Raw genomic sequence first — 11,763 nt, 5'->3', positions numbered from 1 at the left:
CTTCTCGCTTCATGCACCAGCACATGTTATCCCTAGGATGGTTATGATGTCATCTTTAGGAAAGAAACCTATTCGTAAAACAAATTTTTTGACACTTTGTTTACATTATTATAAACAACTTATATATACACTTGAAAGAGCACTCATAAAACACATTTCCTTGACAAAACAGCCCAATATTCATTTGTGGCATTTATCAGAAAGCAGCACCGTTTTGTCACAGACATTAATGCTTATCTTGTGGCCTACACACAATCCAATAATAAAAAAAATAATGGAAGTGTCAATTTTAGTCCAAACTTTGTCTTTACGTTTTAAAAGAAGGGGCAATATTTGGCCTGATATCGGTGAAATGCTTACCAAGCCATAGTTCGGACGCTAAACGTCACACAACCGCGTGCCATCAGTCCATAAACTCACGCGCAATTGTTCAGTAATCTATAGAGGTCAATAGTTCGTAAAATGAACGAAATCACACTCTACAGATGCGCAGAAACGCCCAATGCGTCATGACATGAGCAGTGCGCATATAAGAGCGTTAGTATGGGCGTGTATAAAACACAATGGTTGCGCATTTTATTTTGACTGTACAGTGCTTTGCAGATGTTTAATCAATTATGTACCTTGGGAATCCCGCCTTATCATGGCAAATAAAGTTTACATTCATGGCAAAAAATGAACCATGGCGCATAAATCAGTGGCTCAAAGACCATAGATATCTTATTTATATAATATATATAAGATATCTATGTCAAAGACCATAGACTACAACCGCATCGAGTAAATGGGTTGGATATCTTTGCAGTTATCAGCATTTAAAATAAAAATGCCTGGTTTTGCAGGTTTCGGAATGGCGCCAAGTTGACGCCATTTCTTTACACTTCCTTCTCACTATGCTGCAAATCTCACGTTGTCAATCTAGTATTCTATTTTTGGTTCTATTTTGAGGTAACGTTTAGAATAAAATAAGGCGTTCGTTTTTTGGTAGGATATTGTTTAGGTTGATGACATGATGCTTTTGTTGTAAACGTTTTGATTTTCCGTTTAATTTTAAGAAATAGAACCTTGCCAACAGTACCGCACTAAGCTAGGCAAAGCGCTTAAGTGAAATAGGCCCATAGCCAAGGTTGGCATTTTGGCAATATGAACTGTTCCAGGTGCACTGCAAACTTAGCATTGCCTAGTCTCAAAAAGTGTACCGAATTGTACTTTTTGGATTCGATCCGAAATCGAATTTTTGGAAAACGGAACGGAAATCGAAAATTTGAAATAAATTCGGCCAAAAACGAAAGGCAGGCTTGGAGTGTCTATTTCACTAGCTAGGCCTACCGCCTGCCAGTTACCGAAATTGAAAAAAGCTACTTTGATAAACGGCTTGCCGGCTACGCAATTGGTCTTTTCTTACAATGGTAACCGGCGGCTGGTGAAGTAGACACTTATTTTACCGACTGCTGTTCACCGAAGTATAACAAAAGATGATAAATGACAATTACTTTAGACCAGGCATGTGCAACCTTTTTCACTGGAGGGCCAAATACAAAATTTTGAATGACAACGCCGGCCACATGATTTTTTCAGAAAAAATTAGTATCATAAAACGACTTTCCTATGCAGTTTATATAGTTAAGAAATAGATTTAATGTAGTCCACGACACGAAAATTTCCATTGCTTTGATGTAAACTGCATCAAATAGTGATGGCTAGTATATGAACTTCTAACATTTTGCTGAGCACCACGCGGGCCGCTTGGAACAACCTGGCGGGCCGCAGTGCGGCCCACGGGCCACTGGTTGCACATGTCTGCTTTAGACTGTGAATTGAAATGACATACCAATTTTTCCATATGATGTGTAAATTAATCTAAAACTAATCCCTTTTGACCCAAACTCTCACTTTCCATTATTAAACTAGGCTATGCTGCAAATTTAAACACTAAATTTCAACTAAAAACAAATTGAAAAGTTTGCTGTTTTTGGGGGAGAAATCCCCCACACAACAAGATCACAAAATAAGTATTACATGCAAAAATTGTTTAGAAAAAGCACATTTGTACAACTTCGTTTAAAATCCGAGCAATCCAAGCAAAGCAATCCATGGTTTTTTCCTACCCTGCACACTTAGCAATCTGTACTAGAAATGAGATACTATTTTTTTCCAAACTCTATTTTAAACTAATCCCGCCAACTCAAACTCTCACCTTTCATGACTAATTTATCTCAAAAATAAATTGGAAGAAAAACATGACCTAATTTGATGCAATATTCGAACTTGAAACCTCTAGCACATGGGTCCTTTCACTACCCATTCTGCCATGGGTTTTCTTTTTTCACTCGTCCAAAAGAAGAATAATAAACCTATCACTGAAATCTGCCAATCAGGATATTGTGATTTTGCAACTTCGGAAAACAGACACTGGTAAAATAGTCACTTTATAAAACGAATTCGAGTATTTTAGCTCGATTCAGTTGAAATAATTCGACCTGGCGAAATTTTGTTGTGCCATTAGTTTCAACTCCAAGGGTATTTTCCATTATGATACCACCATACAATCATAAAGTGTACAAAGTAAACGCTTATGTCAGTTAAAGGCGTTTTTATAGTTTTAATTCTGAAGTGTTGTTTACAGATTTTGAACTTTAGTTTTTTGTATACTGGTCTGTAGGCCTATATATACCTGCTTTGCTAGTACTACCAGTAGGAATTTGGGTTAACTGTATTATCTTTTCTTACTGTCTAAAATATGGCAGATGCAGCAAATATTGGCACTGGTTCTGATACCAGTAGTGCCAATGCTGCGACACCACAGATTGGTAATAGGCGTGTGCTTCGCCAAGGACAAATACTACGTAGCAATGTGCATAGCCATGAAGGAGTATTCATGCATTACTTGTTTTTAAATTTATCACTGCGCTACACTTCGTACTTTAAATACACCTCACGTAGACTGCTTGAATTTTTTTCACTTATTAACGCACTTGGGATGTTCCTTGTTTTGATGTATATTCACATCACATTTGTGCAAACTTCTAGTAACTGTTTGAGTCATGTCGATGACATCTGGCCACGAGATGGTATCCTAAGAGTACAGATTTCTCGTAATGAAAGCGTACCTCAGTACAAAATGTACTTCGTAAAAGAGCCGTCGAGTGAAACCATAGCATTGCAAAGTACGCCGTACAACATCGTCTTCAGATATTCATCTCCAATTACAAAAGAAGATCTTGTGAACTTTGAAATTTGGAACCGACTTTCACGCGATATGTCAAAGAAAGGTGAGAAGCTCAACCATCAGAAAGAGTTCTGTGAAAATCCGGTAAATTTCAAAGCACTACAAGCCTTTGGTATACTAACTAACCAATGTCCAATGGTGAAGGATTTTTATTTTGACTCTGTCAAAACATCTTTAATAAAAAAATTAACTTCTTTTGTCTCTGGTGAGACAGTGGAGTATTATGGAGTTGATGATACAATCAATATCATAAGTGAAGAGCTGGCATTTCGAGAAAGTATGGAATCCAGCTATGATCCCTTTGAGCCAGTTCCTATACGAGAACACTATGTGATAGAATATAGCTCAGAGTTTGGCTATCTCCGTCTTTCAACTGCGGCTAGACACAAATTAGGCATACCAACCTTAGTTGTGAATCTCAACCCAGAGAAAAACTTGTGTTTTGGAAGTGGATTGAAGAAATATATGCTACAAACCTTTCTTGGTTATGATGATTTTCTGATGACCAGCATTAAGAAAATGGCTGAAAAGGATAAATCCCAGGGATATTTAAGAAACCTTGTAACTGGAGAATACTTTCGATTTGTAACCATGTGGGTAAGCAACGCATCAGGTATAATTGCATTTTCTGCCATGATAATCTTTACTTTAATTGTCACCATGTTACTGCGTTATTCTTATAATCAGATTTTCATGTTTATGGTAGAAGTTCTACGATTGCTAGATACTGATGTTAGACTTGTTTTTCCTGCTGCACCAATGCTTACAATAATTTTAGCACTCGTCGGTATGGAAGAAATAATGACCGAATTCTTTCATGACTCAACCGTTGCATTTTATGTCATTTTGCTTATATGGTTTGCTGATCAGTTTGATGCAATTTGTCTTCACACTATAATTGGTCGTCGCCACTGGGTTCGCTTTTTCTTTTTCTATCATTTAGCTTTTTATATATACCATTACAAATTTAACGGCCAGTACAGTAAGCTTGCCCTGTTCACGTCTTGGCTGTTTATTTTTCATTCTATGCTTTATTTTCTCCATCATTATGAATTTCCTGCAATACAAAGGCAAATTGCAATAATAAGCGCTCGTAACAGGCCACAAAATTCTCAACAAGATGGTGGTAATGCTGGAAATAATCCTCAGGCTGAGCAGCCCAATGTGCTAACACAAGAGCACAGCTCGGCTGAAAACACAAGATCAGCAAATGAGGCAGATGTCAACCAACCACCCACTGTTGATTCAAATGAAAATCACGAATCTGTTGATGTCACAGTGATGTCAAGGTTGCACAACAGGCGACATCAAAATTGGTCGCTAAAGTTTATTAAAGAAAACCTTTGCAATTTATGTGTTTTTGTGTTGTTCATCGCTGCTCTTGTAGCGGTCGTAATCCACACACAGTTAAATCGGTTAAACTATGCAAGTTTAGAACTGGTAAGAGTAGTTGGCTGATTTTTTTGCCAACCTTGTTCGAGTTGGTTGAACAAGTTCTATCGCTTGCAATGACTGCCTTAGCAAAATAAGACTGAGTTATGAAGGTTTTAATCAACCGCTTGTTACTGTTTTACTTGTTGCGATACTTGCGAATGTTTGTTTGAAATATCATCTCATAAGTGTTTTGATTTTTTTGTGATTTGCGTAATTGTTTTCCTGTTTATTTTTATTTCAGTATTTTATGTTGAAAACATAATTGTGTTTCTGGGGTTGTATTTATTTTAACCAATAAACATCAGAATTTTACCCAATAATAAAAAGCCTTGCAGTTTGACTAACCAGTACCACAGAATTATAGAAATTACATTCAGGTATACCACAGGTTACAAATAAAGAAAATACATTAAAAAAAGCTTTTATTACTTCATTAGAAAAAGTTGCTTGTGTTGTATGTCGAAAATTACATTTTCCATGTTATTTTTGTTAGTGTACTAATAATTGTCAACACACGCAACATAAGTGACATTTCATGCTGTTTTATTTTTATATTGTTAGCGCAGATAATATACTCGTAAATTTAATTTCTTCAAGTTGTTAGAAGTAATAATTTATTAGGGCGGATTTTAAGAGGTTTTTCAGCTTGTTCAATTGAACTTCGTAGCAGTTTTGATTGAATTGACAGTAAAAACAGATGACATGTTTTACTCGGATAGTCTTGTAATTCTCAATGGGAACCATCTCACTTAAAGTGGGAGCAGTTAACCGTAGTTACTCATGAGCATTATTCACCAGTCACTAAAGCTATGATTACAATTCTTAAATTGGCTAATTGTGTATATTGTTGTTTAGTAAGCAATTTTGAAGTTGCTTGTTAGGGTTTTGCCAATGTAATCATTTGCCTGAATTTTTAGTCAGAGTGAATTACTTACATCATCTCCACATAATCAATATTGCTGAAACACACAACTGCAAATTTACATATGAAAATGTGAGAAGCATAGACATTGTGACCTACAAATAGCTTTTCATGCAAGATATAACTTTGATTGAGCCTTCTTTTAAAAGCGAAAAATAAATGCTTATGATTCGATGTTTAAAATATTAGCAGTTTTTAAACCCAGTTAAAGACAAAAAAGTGGCTACTGCTATGTAACATTCACCACAACATTTTCAAAAACTATGTTTGAAGGATTTGAACGCATTTGGGATTAGTAAGGAAGGCATAAAAAACATTGAAACCACCAGTCTAGCTTATTTTGTCCCAAGCATGTAAATTGTAAATGATGGGGCATTGCAATTGAACAATAACTAAGATAAGATTTTAGATAGGTGTAACATATTGAAAATGGAGAACATGGTTATTACAGTTGCAAGGCAAGGTTAGCTTGACTGGGTTAATTTGGTGATAATGCCTTAGAGACAGCAAAAAAAGCACACAAGTATGTGTCACTAAAGATTTTAATAACAAAACATGAGCTTTTAATCTGTAATGAAGCTTTTAGTAGAAATTTGACAGTAGTATTTCTATCAGAAAAACAATCAATATGCTATTACACTACTAAAATCATGGGAGCTGTTTCAACTTACATCTATACAAATAGGTTTTAAGATAAGTTTAAAAATGCCGCAATCAGGCAATGAATTTGATTACGCACATTTTTAAAATGTCAATGTATTATCTCATTTACTTTTTGTATGCTGCTAACCAGGCAGAGAATAACTTAAAACACAAACATTGCACACCATAGTCTCAAAAAAGACTAACACCGTGGCCCTAATTCTTTAAAATGATAAGGCCAATAAATTTCCAGTTCATAAAAAATGTACATCGTTCTATTTCTTGCCGTCTAACTTCCAACAATTATGTTGTTAATGGGAATGTGAATCAACTTGACGAAGAATCCGATGAATCCCATGATGGCAAATCCAATGGCTGTAGCAACGGCAATCTTCTGAAATTCCTTGCGATCTGGCTTCGTGCATCTGTTGACCAAACGAACAGAATCCTTCGCAAATTGCTTTGCTGGGTCGACCCAAGCTAGAACTTGATCCATGCTAATAAAGTTTTCGTTATCTTCGAAAATAAAAACAAATGCTCAGAGACTTGATATTACAAATCTTCCTTCTCGATCAACTCGTATAACTAACACGAATCCTAAGTCTAAGTGTGACGTCGAGACTCTACTGTCCACGTCAACCAAGTGTTACGTCATAATTTTTATTTTCTTTCAATCTGCTACTTTATTTGCACACGTACTTGTGCATTCCTTTTTGAATTTTGTTTTCGACAATGCAAAGGGAAGCATGAACAACTGGTATAGAATTAATTAACCCGGAATCTTTTGCATAAAAAAAATAAAAGCATAAATAATTAAAAAGAAATTCGAGTAACTGGATATAAGAAACAAGAAAAAAACCTATACATAAAAAAATGAAACGGAATATGCCAACCACATAGGAAAATAACGAAACGGAAATTTACTGAATTAAAGCATAGAAATTTAGGTTGATTTGGGTTCTTATATCAAAGGTTTCTTTTTCCAGTTAATTCTGTTTCGGCTATTTTCATTTTGGTAAATAGCAAGTCGTTATTTTTCAGTTTAGTTAATCGTGCATTAAATGTTTCCATTACGTTTATTTTTTTGGTGGCCGTACTAATCCCCCATCGTTATAGCATCACTGTACAAATAACACCTCGCACGTTATAAGCTTCCGGGCTTTGCCATTTTTTTTCCTGTTGTTGTTGTCTGTGAACATAGTTTCATGTTGTGTTGCTATAACAAGGTTAGCAACTTTTTTCGCTCTCCAAAGTCAATGGCGTAAAATAAAATAACTAAAAAATAAATTTCATTTATTTCGATTATATGATTGATTCAGATTTGGTATTTTGTCTACAATTCCTTTTGATCTCCGATGACAAACACAACCACGTTGCATTTCTGACAGTGTTCCATAAAACAAAACTAAACAAAATCATCAGCATGCCTATGCATTTTCTGTGACTTTTTATAGGTTTCATGTGTTATTTATTTTGGTTGCGTACACTTGCTTTGTAACTGCTTTAAAATGCTTTGTTCTTTAATCATGTCTTCTACAATTGCTGTTGCACTTATAAAGAGTTAATAATTTGTAATTACGTTTTTTAATATCTTTGTTAAAAATTTAATAATAGATGTTGGTTAGATATGTGTGGCAGAAGTAATCCTTACCTACCTCAAGTCTGTTAAAAGCAATGAGAAAAATGTCAAACAGTGTCAACTCACACCTTAAAGTTTGTAAGTAGTTGTGTGTTTAGAAAGTGACCTTTGGAAGTAATTTCTCGTTTATCATACCAATTAGGTCAATACTGCAGTTGTAGTGACAAGCAGGCCGCTACGAAACTTTTTCATTGCGAAGAAGAAGCGTCACCAATAGTGTTGACACCGTCGATTCCTGACAAGCTGCATTAAGTATTATTAGTATGTCTTGGAGAACCGCTAACATATTGCTATGATCAGAGCTAGGAGTGAACGAGAGAGAAAAATAACAGACTACTGTTTCCATTTTATCAGCATCAGGCTGCGTGTTCATTTCATCTTGGGGTCACCACTGTAGTAGAGGTAGTCCTTGCCTGCCGTTAGCTTACAAGCCAAAGAGGTGTGGCCAACACCTCAAAGGTTGTAAGCAGCCGTGCGTTTAAGAAGTGACTTTCGGAAGTATGTTCTTGTTTCTGGTACCATTTGTAGTTATAGTGACAAGCGGGGTGCTACAAATGTTCTATGTTAAATGTTACGGTATCATTATATTTTTCATTGAAAAATATCTGAATCTAATTCTGCCAACTCGATAATTATGAAGCTCGCAAACATTGTCTGCCAGAAAATTTCTGCTAGCTTCATGCGGGTGGCAGGCCAAGCTTGATTAACAATTTTATTGTTTGGTTCTAATACGAATAGATTCGGGATTCGTTCGTGTCGACCTTCATGATATTTGGGTTCGCACGAACCCGAATAATCTTCCTCGCGGCACATCCCTAGTATTTTGACACTAGCTGGATTAGACTAGTCTACCGTTAGTTAAATTCTTGAACTAGTCTTAAAACGGCAAAATAACCACTTTAAAGTTAAGTGTACGTGTGAAGTGAACGGTTTTAAAGATTTCATTGAAATTTTACCATGGGCCTGTTGCAGTTGGTTAAGCTGGCTTTAGCATAGGTTAGTCCGATAGTGAAAAGTTTGGCACGTGGCCCGCCGCCCGCGTGTGTGCGTAACTCATGGAGCCATAGTCATCCAGAGACCTGCACTCAGCGTGCACATCATACTTTTTGTTGTTCATGCTGATTTTTAATAGAAAACAGATAAGGTATTTTTTGTTTACCGCCAGTTTAAAATAAAGAGACAAAAACTTAAGTCTTCGAAGCTGGTGGTGCCATGTTAAACTGGCGCATTTCTTGGTTTTACTCATCAGGTCAAATTCACGCTTTGAGCGTACGATTTCTGGTAAAAAACTGGCATACTTTTGAGTTTTAGCTTTGGAATGTGTTTTCCTTTGAAAAAGTTGGCTATCAAATCAATTTGTCTTTGAAGAACAATAACTGCTTTAAACCCTAGAGAATATTTTGACATGATTTGAGATGCAATGTCTTTAGAAATTGTCTATTGTGTATTTAATTGCCTAAAGAATTCAACTAGTATTTTTTATTTATAGAACCCAATTTCATGCAATTTATTGCAGTTCCGTTGCACAGAAAATGGTGTTTCTCATGTAAAATTATATCTTTACAGTCCTTTTGTGTACATGCCCAGTATTAAAAAAGAAATCTTTTTGTTTATTTCTTATATATAATATATGTAAAAGTAAAGTAACCCAGAGTTGTAATAAAAGTTGGGATCTAGTGCAGGAGTGCACAACCGGTTGTGCACTTTTGTACTAGGCCTAGAGCCAAAATTTTTCGGGTCTAGTAGCTTATCCAAGTCTGCAAGTGCACAACCAGATGATGTCACAACTTGCGTAGCTGTGGTCTAGTATACAAAGGCATTCTGTGGGTGTGCACTTTTATAGTACTCACTTTTATAGTTTTTCTTGTTTTTGCCAACAAAATGCTTGATATTAGTCTGCAAGCTGAATACTCACTTATTTCAGGATTGATCACAATCAGATACGCCTACACTTGCCCAAAATATGTTTTTTATCATTGAGGACTTGAATGCTTTCAGCTTTTAACCTGTACATCAGCTATAATTTTATTAGGTTATGTAGTTGGTTACTATAATTACTATTAATTGGAAAATGCCGAAAGTAGTATCTCGGAGCGTGGTATGTACAGACTCACAAGATCAGGAGGTTTATGGAGAAAAACCCTTATACACCTACTACTGCCTATGTGGACAAATGGTGCTTATCCTGGACTGTGTCTTGGAACGTCTTCCACTGAGAAAACGCGATAAAGCACGAGTGGTTGATAAGACCAAACACGCGCATCGTATTAGCAATGTAGAAACAGAGGAGGCAATTTACCTGCGTTGGAGTGACGGTATCGAACAGCAGTTTCGAGAAAAATGTAAACACTGCAGCCTTCCCCTTTACTACAGGCATTCTGAAAAAGAAACAAATGTTCGATTTATTTTCGAAGGCGCTTTGGTGGAAGAGAGCAAGAGCTCTTATAAGACAAACATCTACAAGCAAATGGACAAACCGAAACAAGTTAAATTAGTCAAGCACACTAAAAACATGGGCAAGTTTAGTTCCGTTACTGTGTCGACAATGGACGAAGATGAAGATGCATTGGAAGCACGGGAGATTGCTGATAGTTACGCAGCCAATGCAAAAGTTATTGAAAAACAACTTGAGCGCAAAGGAATGATTGGAAAAAGGAAGTCTTTACAAACTGTGGATGATATTAAAGCAAAAAGGAACAAGGGAACACTGATTGACAAAGTTTAGTTTTTTTGTTTAACCCTTATAATCACTTGTGATCGATTTTTATTTTTCTCTTTTTATTAAGTTGTTGAGTTTTGACGAATTGTACACAGTTTTTTAAATCCTCCAGCCGGTCAATATGTGTATACAATAGATTGTTTTGTTTAGCATACCAAGTTAGCTTTTTTCTGAAGTGTTATTGATGGTGAAGTATATTCATTGTAGACAACCATGACTAACTTGAGAATTCTATATACAAGTGCAGTGAAGCTTCAGTAAAACACATCCTAGCTTCCCGATATATTGCGATAAAGTAATGGACATCAAAAAGATTTTAAATATCTTGGAATTAAATGTGATCATCATAATATTCAAACGGTATAAGACACTGATGATGCCTATTGGAGCGAAGTATATATATTTCTGAAATTGAATGCTTCACTCTTACTGATTCAAGAACATGTCTGAGTTTTCTACTGTTTTTTGTTTGTTTTGTATATGCGTCGTAAATCTCAACACTTTGCTCTCAAGATGTTTTAAAATCCCCACTAAAGGTTGTATTTTCACCGTTGCATTTATGATGTCGATGGTCACATTATAACAAGTTTTCATGCAAATTTTTTCGTCTTAGATTCTGAATTGTTCGTTGTTTTATTCACAACCGATGTTTACATTCAAAACCTTCTTTCTTAATTATAGTTCAGATACTGAATTGTTGTAAATGCATTAATTTTAAGCTTTCTCTTTGTCTTTTATAGTGTCTTGTTTATAGAGACGACTTTTTAGTGATAAAAATGAGCTCAAGATATCCTGGGAAGATGGGAAAGGAGCGCAGGATGCCACCAATCCAGTACATCAATCCAATGATGGTTCGTTTCAACATGTCAACGGCTGAATATGCCAGGACCTCTGTATCTGCATTAAGCGGTGTTGTTGCTGGGATCCTTGGACTAACAGGACTCGTTGGCTTTGCGTTTTACATCTTCTGTGCACTGGCACTATTTGCTGGCTTAGTGTTGAAAACCGGTGGAAAAAAATCGGAATCGAAACGATTTTTTTTATCTCGAAGGCAACTACTTCTAAGTGGACAGTTTGGAGCGATATTTACTTATGTTTTATTCTGGACATTTCTCTATGGCATGGTCCATGTTTATTGAATGATATAACTCAATGAAGCTTGTCGTGCAGTGAATGAT

General features: G+C 35.9%; 3 protein-coding genes across 3 annotated transcripts; 2 read left to right on the top strand and 1 right to left on the bottom strand.

The window, feature by feature from the left end:
- The first annotated feature begins 2,109 nt into the window (after positions 1-2,109).
- Positions 2,110-4,989, top strand: LOC143463226 (membralin-like). The gene has a single exon (XM_076961651.1). It carries the CDS (start codon positions 2,741-2,743, stop codon positions 4,685-4,687), a length of 1,947 nt encoding a protein of 648 aa, XP_076817766.1. The 5' UTR covers positions 2,110-2,740; the 3' UTR covers positions 4,688-4,989.
- A 1,122-nt stretch (positions 4,990-6,111) lies between these two features.
- Positions 6,112-6,875, bottom strand: LOC143463277 (protein transport protein Sec61 subunit gamma). The gene has a single exon (XM_076961719.1). It carries the CDS (start codon positions 6,721-6,723, stop codon positions 6,517-6,519), a length of 207 nt encoding a protein of 68 aa, XP_076817834.1. The 5' UTR covers positions 6,724-6,875; the 3' UTR covers positions 6,112-6,516.
- A 1,723-nt stretch (positions 6,876-8,598) lies between these two features.
- On the top strand, positions 8,599-11,325 carry LOC143463270 (STING ER exit protein-like). The gene has a single exon (XM_076961711.1). The coding sequence runs from the start codon at positions 9,938-9,940 to the stop codon at positions 10,589-10,591; it is 654 nt and encodes a 217-aa protein (XP_076817826.1). The 5' UTR covers positions 8,599-9,937; the 3' UTR covers positions 10,592-11,325.
- Positions 11,326-11,763: the final 438 nt, after the last annotated feature.

Source organism: Clavelina lepadiformis, chromosome 6 (genome assembly GCF_947623445.1).
Source record: "Clavelina lepadiformis chromosome 6, kaClaLepa1.1, whole genome shotgun sequence".
In the NCBI taxonomy this organism is placed as follows: domain Eukaryota; kingdom Metazoa; phylum Chordata; class Ascidiacea; order Aplousobranchia; family Clavelinidae; genus Clavelina; species Clavelina lepadiformis.
The sequence above is the reverse complement of the archived record's forward strand: the minus strand, read 5'-3'. Positions and strand labels throughout refer to the sequence as shown.